The sequence below is a fragment of the Electrophorus electricus genome, chromosome 21, assembly GCF_013358815.1.
Source record: "Electrophorus electricus isolate fEleEle1 chromosome 21, fEleEle1.pri, whole genome shotgun sequence".
NCBI classification, from domain to species: domain Eukaryota; kingdom Metazoa; phylum Chordata; class Actinopteri; order Gymnotiformes; family Gymnotidae; genus Electrophorus; species Electrophorus electricus.
The window spans coordinates 8,244,727-8,270,879 of NC_049555.1; the positions used below are offsets into that span (position 1 = coordinate 8,244,727).

The following is a 26,153-nucleotide window of genomic DNA, read 5'->3' on the forward strand; positions in this document are numbered from 1 at the left end:
ACCATAAAACAAATCAGGTGGGATGGTATCTATCATGTGTCTCACACCGTGGTTCCAAATTTCAGTCCTGGATACCCTATGCCATGGGGACAAATACTTTTATCTTCCCCACTGTCACAGTTACCTTCTTCAGCACCTTGTTTAATTACAGAATGAAACACACATTAGAGAATAATAATTTGTTTACACTGTGTACAGCTGTCCCATTTTCAAGTAAAATGGCTTACAAATGTATTTAAGTATTAAAACAGATCAGCCTATATAACTAATATTCATCTCTGTGGCATGGGTTTAATTTCAGCTTTGGATGGACGCTGCTCACATCACCCAACCTAACACATTATATGAGTATTGTGAGCAGGAATTTACTGGGGGGCAGAGAGAGAGCGAGAGACACGTCCCCCGTCCTTCCCCCGTCCCTCCCCAAAACTACGCCTATGATTATACTTTCCCCCCAATTTAGGGAAATTTAGAACCCCCCCGTCCTAGGTACGTTTTGCAACTGCGGTTTAGCGGCACGTATCCCTTTAAGTAAACTTGACTGCCGTCTTGTGGACAAAGTTTTTGAAACTGACTTCCAGTTTGGAGCAGGCTTGTGTTTTTTTTCCTGCTGTTTTCACTCTTGGCGAGGTATCAGAGTAAACCAAACAGGCGTGTGCAACAGGATTCAGCATCTTGTAAATTAGCTACATTACAAAAGGATATGGAGTGATGGACGAGAGGAAGACCTCGCTATGAAGGAGAGTACATGCTGCCTTTTCAAATGACCAGATTTGACAATTGCGTCTCACGAATAATTGACACTTGAATATTTTCTTTTCAGTGTCGAATGACAGCGACGGTCGAGCTGTGGCCACAGCCACAATACTAACACAACTAACTAGATATAAGTCAGTGATTCTTATTGAGTTTAAGGTGCAGTCTTGGAAGCAAGTCAGTACTGTTTGCTTGTTTTATGGGGTTTGATTACGTAGCTAAGTTAATAAGATTGTGTTACGTGAGTTAGACCACTTGTTGAAATTTCGAAAAAGTTTAGTTACAATTTCCAACTTAAACTGCATAAAAACGGGAGAAAAAAAACATTACCAGAAATGCGTTGCTTTGCTAGTCTTAGAGCGATTTATTGGTGTGGCAGAGTAGATACAAATCTTTGAATTATTTGCGTACTAACATAGCTAGAGTTAGCTAACCAGACAGCCATCTAAAAAGCTACAAGAAGGAAGAACTTCAGATTTTCTGAGATACTGATTACTAAGTTGGGTCGTTTGTTAGCTGGCTGCCGCAGCTTGTGACTTTTCATGGCTAAATTAGCTGACAAGATAGCTTTCTAGCTAGCTGGTTGCCTTGTTTCATTAAACGGGGAGCCCAGCTAGCTTGGTAGTTAACTAGGTGCATAACGAGAGTCAAGCAAAAGCATTTGAATCCACAATTTGTCTAAATTGGTAGCTTTTTATTTTAATTGAGTGGCGAGTTGGCTAGCTGTCAGGTTAAACTAACGTTAACTAGCTAGCTAAGGCTTAGCTTGCGATGTAGTTGCTATTGTGCTAACGCTATCTACTCTTATTGGCGTTGACAGAAAATTGTCTGCGTTAGCTATTAGTATTGCGCCTTTATCGCTATATGTTCATAAATAGTGTAAATATTTTAAACTGTTGGTATCCTGGATGAAAAGCGTACTGACAATGCATGCAGAAGTAAATGTCTAATACCGACTATTAAACAAATGTAAGAGTAGCTAGCTAAGTAGGGAGCTAGCCACGCTTCTCGAGTAAAGTTTCCTTAGAAAACTTCGTTTGAAGTTATACATTGATAAGTTATTAAGGCAGTGTTGATGAGATCCTTTCCACTGTAGGCTAACCCTTATTTCGACACCACAATTATCTCTTGTTAATTAGATATATACCATTTTCTTTGGGGTTTTTTTTGTTTTTGTTTTTTCTCGCGCGCGTACGACGGCTGGTTGCGGAAAGCTGGAGTTTGACAGCTCCCTCGCTGGCGAAGTAACTATCGTTAGTTAGTTCCTGGCATGCTTAACAACCATTAAAATGATTTGCTCAACAACCTCACAAGAATGTCGAAAATGGGAGGACAGTTGAACTACTTTTGATCTTTAGCTACAAACAACTGCTACATTTGTTTCCTGTCAAGTCGGTCTCTAAACTTTGCGGCCCACAATGTCCGGATCCCCGGGCTCGAGTGGTTCTAACCCGAGGAAATTCAGCGAGAAGATCGCGCTGCACAACCAGAAACAAGCCGAGGAAACACGGGCCTTCGAGCAGCTTATGACGGACCTTACCGTCTCAAGGGTAAGCAGCTCCAAATTTAGAAATTTACTCTTACTCCTTCTGGTCTGACCATAACAAAGTGGGATTATATAATTTGTTAATATATTTATGATGAAACAAGTTCATTGCATTTCGCCCGATACTGCATTGTTGCATTATTACTAGTAGCTTGTGACAGACGGGCTGTCAGCGTGTATACGGTCGGTGGTTGGTAGTTATCAAATTGTTAGCAAGATGTTGTCAGTTAATATTAAGATGTAATTTGTAGATCCATCTAAAGAGCTCTTAAATTTGAGCTACGATTTATCGAATATTCACCATTATTTATCCGGTGTTTGGTTGGCAAGAGAAACAGACAACTGTATCTTAGAAATATCGATTGATTTTATTTATTTATTTTTATAGAAGTGAGCCAGTGATCAATTAATCCTTTTAGTTTAATCTAGAGAAATTGAACTTTGAGTTTTGCATGTACACATTGCATTTTAATTTATGCACAACTGAATACTCTGCTGTTTGTCATTTGTTCCCTGCTCACTGGATGACAGTTCATATAAAAATCACAATGAATTAGTTTATAATGGAAACTCTTAATTTGGCTCCATGTGTAATAATATGTGGGTGTGTACGCACGCACGACTCAACAAAGTTCAGTGATGGCTTTTTGAATAGCAATTCTGGATTGGCTGGAGTGAGTCTTGGAGGAAATTCCTGTGACTGTACAGGATCAGTGGGACCATCAGACCCTTAGTACTTCACCAACCTCCTTAGTCCTTACTATCGTGATCAGCTCTGACTTCTGACTTCTGTGTCTTATTGAGTCATTCATATTGGATGATTCTCTATTTGTATTTAAAGAAGATGGTTTTCATTATGCCACAATTAAACTAACAACCCTTTGCAATTGGAAAGGAGGATAAGCCACCCTTTGAGCCTTTTTGCATTCAAGATTTCCTCCTAAATTTCATCTGTCCTCTCTCCTTGAGTGCAGGCCAACACTGCAGGGATGCTTTGTGACTTCCTGATTTTACTTAAATTTAGCACAAAACAACTCAACAGATACATGTGAGACATCTAGCTTCCCATATGAATTTTAGGAACCATTTTTGTCTTATTTTAGTTGTGGGTGGTTATTGTGTACCTTGATATGTCATTCAGTATATTGATGTGGTAGAGTAGAACTGTGGTCTAGTGTAATTCCTATTTGGTCTAACAGTTGACATTTGTGTTTTGGTGGAGTTGGTTACTGAGCATAATCTGAAGCCCAGGAACTGAAGTACTCTGAACTCTTTAATTTATACAATGGCTTTTGCAAATAGTTTTGTCTTTGGATTTAATAATAGATGATGGCTAATGTCCTAGGTATCTGCCTCATTTAGCTATTGTTAGGTAATTTGTTTCAGTTGATCTGTGTTGTATATTGTTTTAAGATGGGAGGTCCAAATCCATCCACATCATTAATCAAATTCTGTGTGTTAACCCTAGCCCACCATAAAATGCTTAAAATATGCATGCAGAACACTGAGCAAAAAGTACAATTATATAGATTGAGAGGCCCTAGTAGAATGTTGTACAGTAGTTGAGTTTTATAGAAGAAAGCCTGTGTTTGGGTTGACATGCTTTAGGTTTCCCTCACTGAGGAGTGACAATCTGACAATTCAGAAACTCATTAATATTATCCACAACAAATTGGTAAATAAATTCAACCTTGAATCATCCCTAGTTTGTAAAGAATGAGGCTTTTTAACTAGTCCATTAGGTTGGTTAGTGTGTAGTGTTTTATTGGTAAGCCACTGTATTTGACAAAACAGTCTTCATTGAAAACATTTAATGAGGTCAGTCTATGAGATTCAAATTTTGTCCTTTGCTTGGTGTGAGGAAGGAGCACATGCCAATTTGCTTATTCCTGATCAGAATTGATGATTTACATGTTTACGTTAGACTCTACACAAAACGTACTTTGTGCTCTACCTGAGCCAGTGTGTGCCTTAAACTGAAAAACCCATTTCTAAGAAATTCTCTTCTTAGTTAACTTATGAAGCATATTAGTTATTTCACAAGCATTTGCAACAAGCTCCTCCTATAAAAATAGTTTGTTTAAAGCCACTCATGCCCTTTGTCTCTTTGCCTTTAAAGGTGCAGTTTCAGAAGATCCAGCAGCTGCGTCTATCTCAGAACCGTGCCCAGTACTATGGCGGCTCCCTCCCCAACGTAAATCAGATTGGCCATACCACCACTGACTTCCAGGTACATGAGCTGTGCTCCTCTGTTTATCTGAGCTAACTCACTCAAGCTAGATATGCTTATTTAGGAAAAGATAAGCGCCAGGCACTGTCGTCTTCTCTGCAACATTCACATAAACATTGTTTAGAGATGGTAATTGCAAACCTTGTCCATGTAAAGAAACAAAGTTATGGAGATTTTTTTGGGGGGGAGGGGTTCTCTTTACTTTTACTCTTTACTCAATCCTTGCTTATCTACTTGTTCAGTAGAAGGTGAAGCTTAGTACTAAACTTGATATGTCAGCGTGCTCCAGGAGCTGAACAACTGTATCTGTATTTAGGTCCCCCCAGTGAGAATAGTGTTATGTATCTCCAGGTGAAACTACTCTTGTTGCACTGAATAAAGGTTCTTTTGAGGCACTGGGCAGTGATCCCTAGATTTTTGTCTGTCATCAGAAACCAAATCTAGTGAGGTAAAACCATGCTTTTTGAGTAGACTACTCACATGGGTGCAAACGTAAGGTTAAATGGTTGCACCTTTTTTGTTGTTTGTTGGTTTTTGTATTCTTTTTGATTTAGCACAGATGGTCAAATATGTTCTAGCATATTTCCTTCCTTTTTATTATAGTGCTAAAGAAATACATAAGAAAATGTGTGGATAGGTGGAATAAACTCCTTCGTTCTTCCCCTACTTCAGGGCACGTTCCCCTCTGGTCTTGATTCTGTGAGAGGGACCAGGCACCATGGTCTGGTGGAGAGAGTGCATCGGGACCGCAATCGCATCAACTCGCCACACCGCAGACCTATCGACAAACAGGGACGGCAGATATCCTTTATTTCTATCATAGAACTAGTGTTTCATTATGTCCCACTATAGTGTAGGACATTACAGACTACAAATATTTATGAAAGAAGTGAGAAATATTTTTTGCTTTTGTTTTGTTTTTCAAAAGCCTTTTACAAATTTCTTTGTGTCTTAATACTCCTCTGAGTGAGTGCAGTTTCCTAGGCTTGAAGTGTGCGTGGGTTGGGGGGGGTGGGGGTGGTATATGCATGAGTGCATGTTGACCTTTATTCATGTGGGAGGTTCCTTTCTAAGCCGTAGGCTCATTGATGGTCTTCACTATATTATTATACCATGCAACTCCCATGGAACTGTTTTTTGTGGGTATGTGTAGTAGCTAGACACTGTATTGGAGTGTGTGTTGTCTGTTCTCTCTTTGTTGTGGGTGTTGGGACATTTTGAATATATGTATTGTGGCTATATGTATAGTGACTAGACTTCACCTCTGACCATCTCATATAGCCCTGTGTTGGCGCTGCCGCTTTCTGATGCCAGACTAATGAAGCAGCTCTTCTGGCTGTTGGTCAGTCTCTTCACTTTCTCTCTGGTGTTAAGATGCACTTGGCGCAAATACCAGAAATTAGTTTCTAGATCGCTAGACTCTCACTGTTTTTAAAAAACAAATTTCACATGGAATACTCACTGTATTGAGTTTTACTTAATTATAACATAAATGGAACTATAAAATAAAGTGCAGTAACTACATAAATGAGCTTCATTGTGATGCACGCACGTCATGATTGATGCTATGAGGAAAATGTCGAGGCTGACGCTTGAAACCCTGGGTTGGTCCTGATTGTGCTTCAGAACAGAATTGCTTATTATTACCTTTGAAGCCGTAGAGGAGTTTCACGGTTTGAATTATCTATAAGTTTTACTTGGTACTTGTCCATAGTTAATGATGATGTGGCTATGCTAGGACTGCACTGTCTGTTCTGATGCTCTGTCCTGCAGAGATAAAGCAAGAGGAAATACTCATACATTTATGAAGCTTGTGCTGTGTTATGTGGGGGTTATGAACAACTAACATTTTTGGTTCAGGGTCATCTCATGCCATCAGCAGAAGTGGGTCTTATGCTTTTGGATGTGAGGAGGTTTTTGTGTTAAAACTGCACTCATTAGAACTGCAGGACCTGCTTTCAAAATTCTTGCTACCTCCTTAAGAACTGAGGCAGAGTGTATTCTCAGTGGGAAGCCTGACCTATAAGATCCTTAAATGAAATACAATAGTAGATGATTTTCTTCTTCCCCCTCCCACTTGTTCATTTATTGCATTGCCTGCCATGAACTGCTCCAGGGTTTGAGTTGTTACTGTGTTATTATGTCATGAGTATAGCTCTGTTAATCGGTGTTGTATAACTTCTTTATGTTTTTGTGATGACTGAAATAGCATATCTAATTTCTTAACCATTTTTTAATTATTACTCCTTGCATCTTATTGCGGTTTGATTGTAATGACCATGTTGCCTTACTACATTGTAATGCCTAATTTTCTGTTTCATTTTCTTTTTAAGAATGCTAAGAGCTATTTCAGTTTAGTCAAGCAAATGAGGCACAGAAACCAGATCACAGCATTTACAACTTGAATGGCTTATTTTAGGCTCTCGTAAAGCCAAAAAAACCTTTCTGATGTGCTAAATATTTTAACTAATGGTCATCCAGTAGCCTTCATGTTCTTGCCTTTCTCATTGTATTGTAGGAAAGAGCATGATTCAAAGAGAGGGTCCCAAAGTTTAAATTTACCTCACTCCCTTTTATTTATTTATTCCTTTGATTTCTCATCTCCAGATGTCTCTGACAATGTTGACTTTCACTTTTTATAACTGCCAAGATTAATCAAGTAGATATGACCACCAACCTCAACCAACATTAGCTGGTGCTAATGCTTTATATGCTGCCAGATGCATCTCGGAAGTTATACTGCATATTGTTTCAAGTGAACCAGAATGAGTCATAATGGTTTGTTTGCCAAAAAGGGGTTGAAAATGTAGCGTTTTTGGATGCTGATGGTTAGTTATGTGGTGGCCTAGCCTAGGTAAGCCACCGAAGAAGCTAGCCTTGTGCTGGCTGAGCTGGTAAGTCGACCACAGTCTCTCAGTACAGAAATGATGACTCTGCTCTAAGGGCCCCACCAGATGTTGGGCGGAGAAGACGCCAGACATTCACACGCACTCATGCTCCAAGCTTCTCTTCCGCCTCCCTCTGGCAAGAGCTCTGGCACAGGTGGCCCCAATGAGCTCGTGCTGTCAACAGTCTTTTTTTTTTTTTTTTTTAATGCTGCTCAGAGCAGCGTCCACTTATGACATTCTGTAACTTCAAGGGCCTTCCTCGTTCAGTTGTCATTTTATTTATTTATTTTTGTTGTAGATCCAGCCACATTTCTTTGTCCATAGAGCTCTTAATCATAGTTTGATTATTTATGCACTGTTGCGACATATATCTATAGGGTCTGTGTAGATAGGACAGATAATTGTAATCTTTACGTCTGTCTGTGTACACTCACTGACAGTTTTCTTTGACTGAACCACGCAGAGAGCTCTCCCTATGGAACTGTGTACTTGTCGCCTCCCCCAGACAACAGCTGGAGAAGGTGAGTCCTGCCTGTCAGTCTTACACTTTGACATGCACAAACAGGAAAGTCATGAATTAATGCCGTGAATGTAGTAGAAATTGAAAGGTATCATGGAATGAGTTTAGACGGGTTGGAAGGTTGTCTTGAACACTAGGGGCTTGCGTTTGCCACAGATGGCATTAATAATGAGAGTTTTTGTTTGCATACAAGAAACCATACATGGATATGGTTCGATTTATTTTTGCTAAAAGCCCAAATTACAAACTGGCACATGTTGGCTCTGTGAGGAGAGCACAACACAGCAGAGCACTAGCAGGCTTGCTTTGAGCGGTGGTAAGAGCCATTCTCAGAAAACAAATACTAACAGGTCTACCCTGCACAAATGGCCCTTTTTCTTTTCAATTTGGTGGATGTCTTTTCCTCTTGTGTTTACCAGGGGGTGAATTACAGCCTGTAATAAAAGGCTTAATGTCCCTCCTCCTCTCTGTACAGTCATGTTTTGAATGTTGGCTTGGCCACTGGCCAGCATGGCTTCTTCCCAACACCAGCTCCAGTGCGAACTGCTCGATATTCCATGTTGACTCTGCTCAACTTGTAAAACTGAATAAGTCCACACCCTCTGTCACTGTTTACACCTGAAAACAGGTTGGCTGGTGGAGCTTCAGCTCGACCTACTGTTCCCCAATTGCTGCCATACTGCTGTGACTGCCATATGCTATGGCTCAGTGACTGCATATACAAGGGCCCACAATTGTATTAAAGTAGCTGTTTTTAAAGTTTTTCAAATGGTAATATCAAATAGTGTAGCTATGAAGATTGAGTCTGGAACAGTCAGTTACTCTGAGACTTTGAGTTGTCGAGGCACAAGTCACGGGAAATCTGAGCTCATTAGATATTTTCTCTCATGCAAAACCTGTCATTTCCCATTCAGTGAACTCTTCATTTCATATGACTTTAAATCAAATGATGCATGTGGAGGTATATGATGAATTATAAAACATAGGTCAGTGTGAACTCCAGGGGCCAGCTCTGTACAACCTTTGTTTTTATGTGTGTGTAAAATGTTATTGATTGTGTATGCATCATATGAAAATGCCAATTTCTTTTTGCCAGAGCTTCTAGTGAAGTCCCAGTACTAACTAAAGCCTTCTTCTCTGATCTAACCCCCTCTTCTTTCTTAGGGATGAATGTGTAGCTATGCCTACTGTGTGTGTGTGTGTGTGTGCGCGCGTGTTTGTGCGCGTGCACGCGCTTTCCCAGTGCCACCAGCACTAACGAACTGCCAGATATGCTCTCCGCCAAGCTTTAGCCTTCTGCTCCCTCCCGCAACAGATTGTGTTCTTACTGTGTTCTATGGCTTTGCTTCTCTTCTGCACAGGACCTGCAGGAGTGGACTAGTACTAGCCAGGGCTCAATGCCCACAATGGGGAGGGGTTCTTTTTCTGTTTTTGAACAAATATTATAAACTGTTTTGGTGTTGTTTGGTTTCCCTGCTTTGTCCTTTTTGAACGGATAGTGATGTATTTAATTGAATAGTGGGTGTGTGTTCCTGTAACCTGTAATTATTTTCTTTTTGGCAGCATGCATTGTGATGTCACCTCGGGTTTCTTTTTTCTTTCTTTTTTCCTTTTGTCGTATCTGTAGACATCAGACGTTTTGCTCTATGTAAAAAGAGTGGGTGATTTCAGACTTGTGCTGGTTTTAATGTTTTATATCATTACATCAGCTTTGTTTAAAGGTTTAAAATCAATCTGGCTAAAATATGTCTCATCTGGGATGCCTCTAGATTTACTCAGTCACTTTCCTCGGCAGTGTAAAGGTGTGAAAGGGAAGTGGGGGGTGTCTGTTTGGAGGGAAAGTTTTTGAAGGCATGGCAACAGCTGACTGGTCTATTAAGATGTTTTGACGTTTCAGTTTATTTAAAAATTCTGTATTGAACTGCGGTGTTTGCAGTACATGGTTAAGTGTGAACTCTGATTCTGTGTGTTTGCAGTTGGCTTTTACTGAATATTAAGCAGAAGTCTGTGGGACTAGAAGAGAGTTAAAGGTTAAGCAATTCTTTTTTTTTTTTTTTTTTGCTTCGCATTAAACTGGTTTGCAAGGTGCTTGAGGGTTGGCCATGCTTTTACAAGCTGTGGACTAAGGTTAGCTGCTTGATACTTGGTTAGGAATAGTGAGCAGGAGCACTGCTTTCAGGTTTAGAGTGCTTGTAACCAGGGTGCAGATTCCTCAACTCCTTGCTTTTGAAGAGAGTGTGGAGTGGGCAGCAGGGCTGGCTGTCAATAGGAGTAGGCTGAAGGCTTCGCAATAAGCCTCTTGTGAGATATCAGTGGGCTGTTGGTTTAGCATTTTGTTGTTGGGCAGCAGTGGATTGTGGGGTTTTAGCATTATGCTATGTGGTTGGTAGGGAGCCGTTAGCTTAGCTGCTAACACCATGCTTAGCTGAACATTTGGGCGGCGGAGGTGGTGTGTACTGTTCGACTGGGAGGAAGATGCTAATGCACGGCCTCCGGAGTAAAGAGGGTCAGGAAATGTTTACAACTTTCTCCACATCTGCAGAACATTACTTTAGGACATGCTGGAGACAGTCCACTCTCTCCTTTAACCCTGTCCATGCCATTCAGCATTTATGCTACTGTGAAACCACCAGCTTTGATTGCCTGCTGTTATCCTCACAGCACCCTATAGTGTGGGTGGCCCCTTTTGTTGTATTGTTGTGCTTTGCTTGGTTAGAGGGCTCTTCATCTCACTTAAGAGATCAAAGTGGTGTTTGCTGTGTCATCACTATTGTTTGGCATCAGGAGCTTGGGAGCCACAGCCAGCCTGTTGCTCAGTGTTAATGAAAGGACTTGCCTGGCACTGCTGTTATACAGAAGAATAGTCTGTACCTCATCAACAGTGTTGCACTTCTTGTACTTTTGTGTTTTCATTTCCTGAACATATTTCAGTGCTATTTTTGCCCCTAAAATGTCTTCTGTTTTAATCAATGTTACATGACCCTGTGAAGACAATCACAATTGAAGTATTTATGTAGTGTAAAATAGGGAAGGCCATTTTAGCCAAGGCTTGGCAGGTTTGGTGAGATCTGGAAGGAGGAGACTGGCTTTCCCTATGGTGTCTGGGTAACGGCGGTTTTTGCCTGGTTTTGAGGCCTGGTAGTGTCCCTGTGGAGCCCAGCTGGGCCAGGTCAGGTTTGGGGTCAGTGCTGCTCTCTGTGTCCCACGCTCTCCCACCCTTTCCCTGCTTTGGTTGCAAGTCTCCCTCCTGGGAGAGCACCCTCAGAAGGCACTGTGTCCCACAGACATGGTGTGACTGTGGTCCAACAGCAATATGTGCTCATTAAATGGTCTGTCCACTGCATCTGTGACCCTGGCGTTCCTGTTCCAGATCTCAGGCATCTGCATTTCAGATCAGCTTGACTGATGTTGCTTTTAAATGTGACACAAAAACCAAAATGATCCCCGGGGCCATTCTACTAAAGAATTGTCTGGTGGTCTTGCCCCTGCTGGATTGTATATATTTTTTTCTTGTCCACCCCTCCGGGCATGGCTTCAGACTCTGCTTGTATTCTGAGAGTGCCACCTGTAATTTGCACTCCCAGATATTGCTGCGGAGAGGGGAAATGAGGCTAGCTGCTTGGCTCTAGCACTCCATATGGCATGCCTTAATAGAAACAGTGGGGTGGGAGGGAGTGGTTAAAAGGTTTTATGTGGAAATGTGTAACAAAACTGGTGTCTGTTGTATGATTAGCTGTAAAGAAAAGGTCCATCCTTTGGGTCTTTGTTTCTCTCTCTTTTTTTTTTTTACCATTTCTTGTGTTTTTTGCTGGTAAAGCATTGCATCACCCTGATGTGCCCAAAAGCAGTTATGCTCTACATAGCTTTCCCCCACCTGTTGTGGAGAAGGAATTGAAAATGGCTTTTTGTTGTCATTTTCCCTAGAGGTTTTTGTTTAGAAAAATGGTGCCGTCCTCTTTTAGTGGAAATGTTAGAAGGCATCGTGGGTGTTTTTATTAAACTGCTTGCACTGACTACATGCCCTCCATACCTGGGGGTTCTACATCTGATTGCATCATGTGCAGCAGCTGGATGTGGGAAAATGTGCCTCCCCTACACAGCTACTGCTATTATGACAGTTGGCACGTCTGGAATACTACAGCATATAGCATATCTGGCCCACTCAGCTGTGATATTTAAGTCGGAAATTATGGCTCATGTTCCTGTCCTAGTAGATTATCTTAATTTAATCCTTTGTGGTCACTGAGCTCCGATTTTAAATTTGGGGGTAGTATGATGCATCTTATCTTTATCCTTATGATCTGTTGTAGACATATTGATGGCAGGCTTGATTCAGCCCATTAGAGGATGTGGATATTGCAGGCACTATGTTTGTTCTCCGTTTTCTCCCAGACATAGAAGTTGCTATAGTCAACCTGAAGCAGTGAGTCAGCGAGGTATTGCAGTGCTGGGCTTACATGTGCGTGCAGTACTGCCACGTGCGTGGCTCTGTTTTTGTGCGCCTGTGGGCCCACAGAAGCTCCTGTTTATATGCCACATTGTCACTCTTTCTTCACCTCCGCAGCTTTCTGTCCTTCCCTCTGTTCTCTGCCTCGTCTCCCTATACTAACACCCCTTAGCCAGTGTGAGCACCAGGGTTTGTGGGGGTGTGGGTGTTGGTGTAGTACTGAGTAACACATGGTTGTTTCCATTTCCAAAGGGAGCAGCAGCCCTGGACTGAAGAAAAACGGCCTGGTTTTAGATTAATATCACAGCTCAACAGGTGACCTTTGACCCTCAAACTCACTTCGATTTCACCGATCAACACCTCTGGACTTCTGCCTCTGATTCTCTTTCTCTAACACCGTCGTTCTCTGTCTCAGTGTCTCTCTCACAAACACACTTTCCTTTGGATTTTTATTCATGCACTCATCTTAATTATGATCAAGTCTCCTCAGGGTCAAGATGATGGCAAGCAAATGACTAATTAGGAATTCCCTTCTCTTTCAGTCATATTTGACACTTACGAATAACAATTTTTTTCCTCTGTAATAATGAATAATTCATATTTCATTAGTAAAAACAACAACCCAAGCAGACATCCAAATTCAGAATAAGAGTTCTATTTTGAATCCCATATAATTCAAATGTTAATGACTAATGGATTTGTACTGCCTTGTTAATGGTTACAAAAATGCTTTTCCATGTATATAAAATTAAATAAAATTACTGAAAGTGGAAATTAATTTAAAAAATTGTATTGGGAGCCATTTTGGATTTGATATGATCTTGTTATAAAAGTTTGTTTAAAAAAAGGGTGGGGTGAATGGAGATTTGCACCAGGCCCCAGTGTTTGTCTCCAAAAGCACTGTGACATCATGGCAGATCAAACTTTCTTTTGTAGCGTGTTGTGATATTGTGTTGCAGAAGTCTAGACCCATAATTACTCAAAGCACAAAGCTGCTATTGGTGAAAAATGTGACGATTAGCATTTGCGTTCTGCCCTGAATGTGCGCTCAGCCAGAGAGAACCAGAAAAGCCCTGGAGCTTCCAGAAGAGCCCTCAAGCGAGAGCTCATGCATAACTGATTAAATAGAGCAGTCGGTGCAGGTGCATGAAGGTGGCTGTTTGACTTGCCTGCCTGTGCGGATGCCGCTGGGCTTTGGCCTCTGCTCTCGGCCCACTCTAAAAGGAGCAACCTGTTGTTGTAGACCCAGCATGGCAGTAACTAGTGCCCACTTTTCCTGCCCCTCCCTCTCTCTCTCAGAACCAATTCGGACTCAGCTCTGCATACCAGCGCGATGAACCCCAACCCGCAGGATGCATTCGGCATGAACCAGCAGATGGGTCGATGCCCACCCCAGCGTAATGGTGAGCCCTGCAAGTGCTTTCTACTGGCCAACATAAGCTCTTGTTTATGGTGGGAAGGAGGTGGTATTTGAACATTTCTTGGGGGGGGTTAGGTGGGGTAGAAGTGACCTACGGCTTCCGTATTGGCATTAATGCTGTTTTTTTTTTTTTTTTTTTAAAGCACTGACAGAAGGAGACAGGTGCTTAAGTTGCAAATGTAACGTGTAATACTTATTCCTTTCTTGTAGGCTATCATTAAACTGCTGTACACGACCTAGCTCTACTTATCAGGGTGATCATAACTGTTGTTTGGGTGTTTGTTTAGAAAGTCCTGTGTTACTAATTAATGCATTGTGTGGTTCATACATTATAATGCCCACATGGCCCAAGTATGCCTTGGAATGAGGACCTCTGGAAAGAGTCCTTGTGTCTCCTGTAGATGAGCATGTTTATTTTGTTTTATTGCAGTGGGCCTCAGTCCTGGGGACCATGTGCACAGCATGGTTGTAAGTTTTCCCTGCTCTAGCACACCTGACTCAAGCCAGATACAAACCAGAGGGGTTAGAATGAGTAAAAGACTAGTGGTTAGAACAGAGGCTAGAACAAGGAAACACTAGAACGGTTAGAGCACAGGTTAGAACAAGGACAAGGATCACTGAGGATCATTGAGGATCACTGTGTTATTAGCTACCGCGTCTACTGTTGGCAGTGAGGTTAGTTCTTAGTTCATACAGAAGGCATTTTTCCCATGGGTACTTAAATATTAAATATTTCTAGTAGTCTGCCTTTATCATCAAAGTATTTACATGTAAAGAAGAAAATAATGCTTAAAAATGACTAATAATAAGATGCAGCAGCATGGTGCCATGGTGTTATATTTTATGCTGCGCTGTCCTTCATTTACTGATGGCTCTGTACTGTGGATTGCAGTATTGCTGAGATGATATGCAAATGACAGAAGACATTTTTTTCTTGCTGAACATGTTGCAGTTAACTTGGGCTGCACTGAAACATTCCCCCCCCCCCCAATGCTCAGTGTGAAATGCGAATAACACCAGTACAGTTGCCAGTTGGTTTGGTTCACCCTGTCACTGTGCCTATAATGTGCATTCATAGAAGCAAGACAACAATTGTGGGTCTTTAAATGGTCACCTGTGAGTGTAATGACTGGCAGAAGTTCCCGTACTGAGCCTACATGTGGAACGAGAGAGGACAGTATATGCTCTTCAGTGGGGGCTGTAGTTGAAGACTCACTCTCTCACACACTCACTCACTCACTCTCTTTCTTTCTTACCCTTTCTGTATTGTCTTTCTTTCTTTCCACCCCTTCCCTGTGTGACTTACAGGTGGAGAGTTTGTACAGGTAAAACAATGTGGGGATGCAGTTTTATTAGGTCTCTGCTGGATTGGGTGGGATTACCTCACTGTTTTCCTGATGGATTAGCTCGTCTTTGTTTAGTCAACAAGTTTAAGTAGGATGTCATGTGAAGTATCCAGGGTAGGTATAAGTCTGAAACAGAGCCTTGGTGTCTGTAGCTTGGGGCTCTTGTCTTTTGTAGAGAAATGCTGGTTTGTAAACAGAATTTATGGTTATTAAATGACTGACAGCTTGGATTAAATATAATTTTGGCACCCACACTCTTGCAATGTGCACACACAATGGTGTAAAGCATCTAGTGGAATAATTGATTGAATTGAATTGATCGGACAGAGCAAGTGAAAAGGTGCATCTTTTGTATAACACCTGCCATTGTACCTCAGGAACTTGTTATATTGTTATTTTGAAACTTTAGGCTCCCCCATCAAAACAGTTACATGATCCTAGATCAAAATATTCATTATGCACACTACTAGTTCCTGCTGGGGTGGTTACAGGATATCCATTTCATCTTATAAAGTCATGCTGTAAATATGCCCATATGTAGTATTTACTTATGTTTGTGTAGTTGCTCTTACAGAACTCTTTGATGCACAATGTCTCTTCAGTGAAATAAATATATATTATATCAAACAACTGGATTTAAAACATATACACTTATATAAATCGAATTTGTAAGGAAAGTTCTTTTAACCCAAGAGATGACACAGTTGTGGTGCTAGACTGAGTATTTTCTGTCATATCTGCCAATGTTTCATAGTACCTGCCACACTCTGTTAGACAGGTTGGTAGATGGGTAAGTAGATGGGCAAGTTGAAGGGTAATGAGGTGCCACCACCCATGTATTTGGCCCCGTTGTTTCAGGGACCCGTGGAGCAGGGAGAACTGGCTCCAGGCCCACACTGAGAATGCACAGAGTTGGAAAGAGAAGGAAGGCCTGTTCTCTGAAGGATCTCGCTGCTGCACCACAAACAGTGCCTGTCCTTTGATTCCCATAATACTTGTGGTTACAAAAGCCCCCGAACACCCCCCCTCCCCCCCTTCTCCTCTTAGTTTGTCTTAAAGAGAGACAGAGCATTACTCCGTCCTCTCCATGTCCGCCCTGCAGCTTGTGCTTGAACTCTGGTGGGTGGAGCTAGCGTGGACTCTGACTGACTCAGTTTGTATGAATCAAATATTTGTGCTGTGGGGAGTGAGCGCTCTCATTCCCCATGTTCATCCCAGTGGGTTATACATCCAGCATTGCAGCTTTAAGCCCTAAAGAGCCTTCTTTTGTTGAAATATAAACAAACACATTAGATTCCCTGCTGCAAGTAGGTTACCTGTGCATTTCTGTTGGTTTTTGGGGTGGTCACAAAAAAAAACCCCAGAACTTTTATGTATTGTGTAAGTGGATAAGATCGTGATTGTCTGTAAAAAATACAGATGTCTGTCATGAACTGGCACAGCATGGCTTTGAGCAGTGTAATATTGCAGTGTCAGCAATTTAGTACACTAATTTGCAGTTGTCAGTCTTATTTGAAGTAGCTGTCTTAGGAATGTTGCTAGAGTCAGATGTGCTAAATATGTTTAATGCAAAGTAAGATTATTGCTTTGTGTGGTAAAAGTCTTCTTTTTTTTTTTTCTTTTTTTTTTTTTTTTTGCTGTGTTTCTGTGGCAATATAGCCAGCATGAATGAAGCAGAGGTGGATGGCACAGGTGATGGTAAGTGCATGCCCCTGCATGAGGCATTCTGCTTAATGTTAAAACTTTACTAAACCATTCTTGAAGCCAAATCACCATGATAACCACATGAGCATGAATGAGCATTTAGCATTCATCTTAAATGTATTTGGATGTGTTCTCTTATCTGTCTAAAAGTGGCTCAGTTGCTTCCAGGGCTGAGGTTGAGCATGTACTAGTCTAGTCTGTAGCTTGTCTGTAATGTGATGATTGATTGTTAGTGTCCCCTGCTGGCTAGAATGGTCAGACACAACATCATTATCCTTTTAGCTGCTTACTTAAAGCCTTTTTTGTGGAAGGCAAATGGGGATCATGTGATGTAAAAGGATTGATGCTGTCTTGTGTTTGATAAACAGTAATGGAAGATTTTTTTTTTTTTTTAATGACTTGGTGTCTTCTATTTTTATTCTGTCTGATGTGACTGTTGTGGTGGTGTTCTGATGTGGTCAGATTGAGGGAGCTGATGAATTCTCTTTCCTTCTTCCCTGCAGTCTTCTCCTTCCCTGCTATTCCTAATGAGGAGAGTCTGATTGGTGTGAGCAAGCCACTGCCCAAGCAGCTGTGGGAGGCCAAAAAGGTGAGGCGATGAGTCAGTGGGTAAGATGTACTATTGCATGGAGTGTACAGTGCAGTAAAACATTGCTTGTTGGTTTTTATCGCACTATTGGACTCTTTAGTTGCAAATGCTTTTATTGTTTAATGTGGCTGCAAGGACATTGACCTATCTCGGATATTCTTGATGAACACTGTAAATAAACAGGTTTTCAGATGGCCTAACCTCTGTACATTTAAGGTGGCAAATGTATATGTTTAAAGGGATTTCTTGTCAAGTATTACCCTTGACAAGCTAATGTATGTCCATGTGTCCTTTTGTGTGTTTGTCCAACCATATGTTAGTGTCTTTGTCTGCATGTCCATCTGTCTGTGTCTGTCCACCCCTCTGTCTATCCATATGTGTCCTTGTGTGTCCCTGTGTGTATGCACATTAATCTTTAAAGTCTGCTTATCTGACTTCTGTGAAATGAGTAGGTTGAAACCCACAAGCTTAATGATCTGTGTGCCTCCTGCTGTAGGTGCAGTCCCTGTCCTCACGGCCCAAGTCCTGTGAAGTGCCTGGAATCAAGTATGTCTGAAGCGCTTTCTTCTTCCTACTCTGCTTATTCTGTTCTCTGTTCTTCAGTGCGTGTTGTATACATAAAGCCAAGTCTTAAAATCAGCATGGACTGTTTTATGGAGTGGGGGCCCACTGCTTGTTGTGGGTAATTAGCAATAACTGAGTCTGCTTTTGTCCCTGTTTTTCCCATCTGTGCAGTATATTCCCATCTCCAGAGCAGAATGCCAGTCTCTCTCACTACCAGAGCACCTTAAACACAGGCGGCTCCCTGCCTGACCTCAGTAACCTGCACTTCCCCTCACCCCTGCCCACGCCTCTCGACCCTGAGGAGGCTGCGTACCCCAACCTGAGTGGGGGTAGCAGCACAGGGAACCTCCCTGCAGCCATGATGCACCTGGGAATCGGCAACTCTCAAGGTGAGTGAGGTCGCAGAAGGCGCTCTGGTGACTTGACATATAAACCCTCTGCTTCCTAAGCAGTCTTCATGGCTAAAGGGCCTGCATGCTATTGCCAAGATCTGAGTTTGACTCCTGACAATGCCACAGTCAGCCTTGGCTGGGAATGCAAGCTAACACAGTTGGCTTTGTTGTATGGGTGACAAGGACGACTTAGTTTCTCTCGCTTATGATCACTGAAATACTAGTCAGTTAGAGGAGTCTGTTAGGTTACACACATATAATTGGGTAGTTGGTATTCTTTTCCAAGGGTGTTCAGCTGACCTTTGACATTGTGTGAGAGCCGGCTTGAAAAGACACACTAAACCTTGTTGTGTGGCATATAGTAAAGCAGCATGTGGAAATTAAGCAATTGGATCCTAACTGTTTCAGCATAAACATGGCCAGTCTTAAGAAGGAAAGCGCAGACTTGTGAACATACTAATGGCTCCTCATATGCTTGTGGTTGATCCATACATGCACGTTTCCCTAGTTGAACCCGGCAGCAGCCACACTACACAAGCACAAGGGTAAACACTCCACCCTTTGTTCTGGCTCCGCCATTCTTGAGCCTCTCTGGTGAATGAATGCAGTTTGTTCGCTGCAGAGACATGTCTCCACATTAGAGCAGCCGGACTCCTGCCTCCACAGCCCCCACCCCACCCCACTTTCCGCTATCTGATTGCTCCCTTTCACTCGCATTCTCTTGAGCTTTGGATCCTCCATTCAGGGACATGTCTGGGAATCGGCTGTGTTGGCTCGCTGCTCAGCCTAACTGGATGCAGGTTGGCTGAAGACCAGAGTCTCTGTGAACTTTGACCCCCAAGTTGGCTGCACATAAACAGCTCTGTTCTCCCTGTACTCAGTGGTCCAGTAGCCTACAAACAGTCCTGTGTTTTAGTAGAGAGTAGACTTCGGACTGAGACTTCAGTCATCCAGCACAATTCTAATAAACTTGATGCAAAAAGATCACCAGTACCTCTCATCAAACCAGAGTTGTAATATAAGTTTATAATATAAGTTTAGAAATAGTAGTTTTCTCTGATCTTCATTGTTGCTGATTTTTTTTTTCTTAGGCCTCTCCTCCTCTCTAAGCAACCCCTCAATTCAGGCTTCACTGACCAACTCCCAGCTCCACTCATCTCTCAGCAATCCGTCCATCCACTCGTCCCTGCGGCTCTCCTCACTCTCCAACCCTCCTCCAGGGGGCATGTCCACCTCGCCCAGGCGACGGCCCGCCCCAATCAGCCCCCTGACCCTCTCTCCAGGGTCTGAGCAGCGGCGTAGCCTGGGAAAGCAGCTCTCACCCACCATGTCTCCTTCCCTCTCCCCCATCACACAGGTATGGCAGCCATGAAATTCCTGGTGAACGCTCCTTGCCTGATTTTGGTTGCCATAGCACTTGAGCAAGAAAGCCTTGATAACTTTGTTTGTAATAGCATTGGGTTTTTAGCATGAGGTGTGAAGTGAAGGCCGAAAGTTTTTATGTAAACTGCATATTTGAAATTTGCCACCTGTTAGTGTACAGTGGAGACGAAGGCTAGGATGCAGTGTTGTCCTACACCCCAGGCTTGGGAGTAATTTTTTCGGGGGGTGGGATTTTATGCCATCACTAGGGGGTTGCCTTGGACACCAGCAACCTGCCCATGGAGCCACCGCCTCCCTACCATCTCTACCAGCAATCCCAGCAGGCCTTGCAGCAGCAGCCACCGCCATCCCAGTCTCATCCATCCCTGCATCAGGGCTCCAAGCATACTGTTGTGGGACAACAGCGCCAACCTCAGGGAGGGCAGCAACAGCCTGTGTCTCCACTGCAGAATGTCCCACTGGACTTCAACTCTAGCGCTGTGAGTTTATTTGCTATTGTTTGTTTACTACTGATCTCCATAGACTAATTTTAGAATTTTTTTAATTTTTTTTTTTACAAGTAGCTATGTTGGATAAATGTACCAAAAGTATCCTGATTGAGTAATTATGCAATACAGATTTTATGTTTTTGATTAAAGTTTGTAATAAGAGATAAAGATGTTTAACTTTCGGCATTTAGGTCAAGTTGAGAATACTGAAATTGTGGAACTAAGCATTAAAATATGCCCATTTGTATCCATACCCTATGTCACTGATTTCTAACCATACAAATCATTTTAGGATTGGACAATGTTTAAAAACAATGGAAACAATATGGCTCCAGTTTACACCTTGCATCTTGTATTTATGTATATGACTTGCCTGTTGTCTGCCTCATCCAAGTCTAACACCATGGGACAGTTCTTCAACGATCCATTCATGGAGCCACCGTTCTCTGGTCGCCCATCCAAGTGTCCGTCTTATCAGGTAATTGCAAGAGCACCATCAGTCATGTACACAGGATTTCCCCCTGTTGTCTCTGAGGACGACAACCCCCTCACTTTGGTGGTTTGATCTGAATAAGATGTTTTTGAACATAGAAACACTGAAGACCCCTGGCTACATTATCATTCTTGTGAAAAGAGGTGGATAACTTATCTGAAGAAAAATCACAAAATCCCAGGGGATACAAGATGCATTAAAATCTCAACAAAAAAGAGAATGAACCCTCAATATCTTTGAGGGCAAGAGATGGCTCAGTAATGAAACATTTCTGACAAAGTTGGAGCGGTGTTGTTGTAAGACATTGCAAATTATAGAGAAGAAATTGTGCCACAGCTATCAAATAGCAAAAGAATCTCACATCACTTTAGAAGATCTTCATATGGCTGTTCTGTACTGACAGAAATTGGCAGCTTTACTGAGAATTTATCAAAGTATGTGGATTATCGTATTGCACCACTGGTCAAAACACTTGTCCTATTTAAAAGATACATTAGCTGTTTTACAGAAAATAAGTTCAATTAATGACACAGACCTGTTGGCAACCCTTCATGTTTTAAGTTTTTATTAGTATTTAAGGATGCAGCTGTACCCTAGGCAATGATGCCCAGTTATTCCAATCTTTTCATGGGGAAAAACTTGGTTTAAATTTTGGTTTTATAGCTTTAAAATGGTTTACCATTCAGTCAGTTATCAGGTCAATAGAATTTGTGATTTGATATGATGACTATGAAAAGCTTCCCCATAAAGTCAGCAAGATTTCTAACAATTTTGTTGGAGTGTTATTCTGTTATTGGTCCTCTCACATATAGTTGTTAAAGATGATCAGTTTAAATTAATCACTGGTATATTTTATAAACAGGAAAGTTTTTTTTTTTTTCCCAGTTATTTCAGGATGTTTCTCAATTTGGTTATTTCAAGATGTTTCTCCTGTTTTCAGTGAGCTATATTAATAATTTAGTTTTTTACACGTACAAGAACATCACATGCATTACAGAATAAAAAAGACAAGTCTTAGAAAATGTCTATTCTGTCCACAAGTTGTATTAGGAAAATCAATATGAATTTAAGGTCTTAAATATATCGGTGTAGATACAGTCTCACTGTTGAAGAGGTAGAGAGATTTAATAGCAAGATTTTTTGGGGGGTGGGGGGTGGGGAGTATTTTGGATTTGCATCTTGGATACTATAGTACCAGTATGAATGGAAAAAAATGAATATAATCTTGTACCTTTTTGTATTCATTCTGGTTTGAGCATTTTTTTTTTTTGTATGCAGGTTATAAATTTGTCAGTGGGATGTTTGTGTGAAGTGTCATGATTATGTGTTACTTGTTAACACATGTAGAACATTTTACATAGGTTAACACCTGTGAGATTCATTTGAAATAGCAATGAAGAAGACATGAACTGAAACATGTCTGGATCATACTGAAAAAAAAAAAAGTTTTAAACAGAAATTCTTGCTTGCTTTGTTCACAATTAAATGCATGTCCCTGTGTATTTCTGTACCCACATGAATCACAGTGGCAGATCCATAATGTGAAAGAGTGATGTGTGATGGTAGAGTAAGCAGGTTTATTTTTCACAAATGGTTGCTATATCGGCAGCACATTGCACAAGTGGTGAACAAGAATGATTCCTGACTGCTGCATCGAGAGCAGCTTCTTGAAGTCTCTCAATAATTACAATAACAGTCATTCAAAAGAAACCAGTGTGCTTTTTCTTCTACATTGTTACCAGCCTATCTGCTTAAACCCTTTTCGTATTTGCATGTTTGTTGCCATGCACTGGCTGCTGGCCCTGGGCTCAGTTCTCTCAGACAAGTTTTTCATTTTCATAGCCCCAAGATTTGTTTTCACTTAGTATACTTAAGTTGATTTAATTACCATGGGTGTTATGGTTATGAGACACCAGTGGTCATGTTTATTTGACAAGTTTCAGAAAAAGACGGCTTGAACCCTTGTTTGTGAAACCTATTTTTGGTGTGAAACATATTTAGCACATGTGCGGTGTGTAACTTCACTTTCCCCACCCCTTGCTGCAGGATCAGTATAATGTGTTGGAACATGCCATGAGCTCTGTGGCCGGAGGTTTCGACCCCTCGTCTAACCTCTACTGCCCGCAGTCCTCCCTTATGGGCCTGGGAGGTAGCCATGGCAACCTGCACAACTCTTTGCCATCAAAGCCCAACATGCTGTACTCGAACTGTGGAGGCGGAGTGCCCAACATCATCCTCACAGGTATGGGTGCAGCAGTGCTGTATAGCCAGGCTAATGAGCTCTAACTTTTGACTACTCTTAACATTTTGATGAATCTGGAAATCTGTAATTTAGAAAATGGGTAACATTTGATTGGGTTCTTGCCTGTAGTTTTAGCATGATGTCTGAAAGTAACTTTCTAAACATTTTGTACCAAAGCATCTTCTCTCTCAAATTTAGTGAATAAATGTTGGTGTCTCCCTTTTTCAGATGACTCAAACCCAAGCCTGTCTAAGGACATCAGCAGTGTGCTGTCAGCTGTGCCTGAGTGTTTTGACTCAGAGGGGGTCTTTCCCCTCGAGGATGAGCTTCACATTGAGCCTCTCAGCCTAGACGGACTGAGCATGCTCAGTGACCCTGATATGGTTCTGCCAGACCCCTCAGTGGAGGACAGTTTCCGTAGTGACAGACTTTGAAGAGCTGAGTTTGAGCACATGTATTCATACTCAGTCTCTCTTTCTTTCACTCTCTCTCCTGTTTCTTTTTCTTGCACATACACACACTTTAGACAGATGACGTGTACACACAAACAAACCCACACTACATCTTAATGTAAAATAACTCATGAGCCCATTAGACACAAGCGGTGTGTCTCTCAGGGGCTGTTCTCACTTTGTGTTCTCCATCTGCCATTCGAGACAGTGATAATTATGATGTTTTCAATGAGCATGCTCAGTGGGAGTGGGAGAGATCTGCACATTCACTCGGAGTGCTTCACATGCTCCGCTTTCCAATCTAGATTAAGCTTGTCCTAGGCTCAGGGGGATTTTAATGGAAAATCCTCACTCGCAGTATAATTTAGACCAAGATCAATCTGTGACCAGTACTATATGTATCTGTTAAAGCCCCAACTGGGAATTGCTGAAATCTCACATGACTTGATTCTGAATTTAACAAGGGAAAGCATGGTAAACACCCCAATTACATTTGTGTGGGTGTAGTCTCTGTAGCAAATTTACCTTTCAGGAGTAAAACCATGACATCAATAGCACTGTGGTTGTGTACCCCCCCCCCCCCCCCCATGTTGTTGACCTGCCTTTAGTGATTCCCAATTGGGGCTCTAAAATTAAACCATCTAACACAGTCTTTTTATTTATTTGATGGTTTTTCATGTCTGAACGATTGTAATTCACTCACCACAACATGACAATCGTCCTTTAAAAAAAACCAGCAGCACTATCAAACGGATGCAACTTTGCAGCACGTGACTCATCTGGGCTGGTGTCCACTGAATCGCTATAACCAAAAGAATGTGCTACTTTTGCACATCTCCCCATTTTTGGACATCATAAGAACTCCTGTTTTGCTTTTGAACATGAGGAACGGTCGGCTGATTGTACGCCGCTGCCCGGGCCGTCTCAGGACTGACCTGCAGAGTGTAATTATAGGGAGAGTGAGAATGCACAACAGTATGGTATGCTATGGAACAGAAGGCGCTAGCAGCCTGCCTAATACCATGTCGTATCAACGCCCCCATGCTGCGTTCCTGTGCACCAGCAGGACGGGGCGAGCTGCCACCCCCCCACTGCCCTCTCAGTGCTTTTCTTCGCTTGAGCACCCTGGTCTGGCTCCTCGTTTTGCAGACAGCACCAGCACATTCACCTCCCATGAACCACTGGTAGAGCAGTGAAGTGCGTAATGGAGATTTTAGTACGTGCCAGGCTAATAACATGACTGGAAAGAGAGCAGCACGTGTCCGATTGATCAGTGGTGATGGTGCAGGCCATAAGGGAGCTAAAAGCATAGGACAGGCTAAAGGCAATACTTTGGCAGCCTTTGCAGTCAGACATAGAATTGTCAGTGAATGGCATCCCTTTTAGACATTGGATATATTTTAACAGTAGTGATTGGATCTGTCTAATCTGTACAGAGCATTATTTTTTTTCCATTTCTTTGCATATACAAGCTTTTTTAAAAAAAAAACTTGTTGGAGATTCATAAAAAATGTCTATACACCTCATAATTTCAGTCTGACTAGAATGTATTTTTAAAACAGACAAAAAAGGGAAAACTGTTTACAGAAATTTTAAGAACTAAAACATATGAGTCAGAATTTAAAATTTATATGATTTTGGTATAATTCTGAAAGAATATATTTGTATCTTTTATTGGTCCAGTCAGTTAAATGAATGGAAGCCTTCTTTATGCTATCGCTATGCAGAATTTAGCATTGAATAACTCAAAAGGCTGGAACAATCTAGACCATGAGAAAAGAACTATTTTACTTGTATATTTACTACTATATATCAATTCAGTATAGTATCTCTTATTATACATTTTATACTGACTTGTAACATGTGATGTTTTGTTTTTGTTTTTCATTTGTTTAACTATAAATATGTATGTGTGTTTTTGTTTTTGTTTTTTTTTTTGTGGATGCTTTGTGGCGATTGTCAAGATGTTTAGCCTGGATTCCCACTGTGGTCAAAATGTTTAGTTGTGGACATGGCATACATTAACCATAGCATTTATTGCTGGTTTTAGAGTTTGCACTGATCATTGGAACAAAATATATCCATCTGTTTGTTTATGCGGTGAATTTAGTCCTCCCTCTTGGCCGACATTTTTGGGGGCTGGATAGCCTCTGATCGTTTTGCACAGTATATACGCAAAGCCTTTGGAATGTATGCACTAGCTCTTTGTTTTTGAATTACAACACCCCAATGACCAAAAATATTCAATTGAAGAAAAAAATCCCAATGCATTATTGTTGCTCTGCTCAGGAATGCTTCTTCAATCACCAAGTCATATTGCATGCCAGCAATCTTATGTTTTGTGTTGTGGGCATGCTGAATAAATGTTTCTCTTTTATTCTGTCTGTCTGAAATTACTTTTAAATTTTGAATTCAATTTTTTTTTCTTGTAGAAAAGAAAACAACTTTATTGTTCAACTGTTTTTAATTAATATTTTAAAAAGAGCGAATATTCATTCTTTGCATCTTAGAAGGCAATAGCAATGTTATCTGTATATCATGTCCACATGTTTTTTGATTGACACACTGTGGTCCATGCACCCATAGGAAGGGTGCAGATTGGGAGAGATTAGGAGCATGTCCAAAGGGTTACTTTGAGTTGTGTCTCCACACATGCAAAAAAAAAAAAAATGGGTTGACCTTCTGTAACTGAT

At 41.5% G+C, this 26,153-nt stretch overlaps 1 protein-coding gene across 3 annotated transcripts; it reads left to right on the forward strand.

Moving 5' to 3' along the window:
• Positions 1–576: 576 nt before the first annotated feature.
• On the forward strand, positions 577–24,040 carry crtc3 (CREB regulated transcription coactivator 3). Of its 3 annotated transcripts, XM_027013811.2 has the most exons (15): positions 577–2,306; positions 4,422–4,532; positions 5,205–5,333; positions 7,880–7,941; positions 12,640–12,702; positions 13,687–13,790; positions 16,813–16,851; positions 17,361–17,446; positions 17,943–17,992; positions 18,182–18,399; positions 19,494–19,759; positions 20,034–20,264; positions 20,668–20,751; positions 22,813–23,008; positions 23,237–24,040. In XM_027013811.2, the coding sequence occupies exons 1-15, from the start codon at positions 2,175–2,177 to the stop codon at positions 23,440–23,442; spliced, it is 1,977 nt and encodes a 658-aa protein (XP_026869612.2). In that variant the 5' UTR covers positions 577–2,174; the 3' UTR covers positions 23,443–24,040. The 3 variants fall into 3 exon arrangements, with proteins under 3 accessions (XP_026869612.2, XP_026869613.2, XP_026869614.2); XM_027013812.2 differs by lacking the exon at positions 16,813–16,851; XM_027013813.2 differs by lacking the exon at positions 12,640–12,702.
• The last annotated feature ends 2,113 nt before the right edge of the window (positions 24,041–26,153 follow it).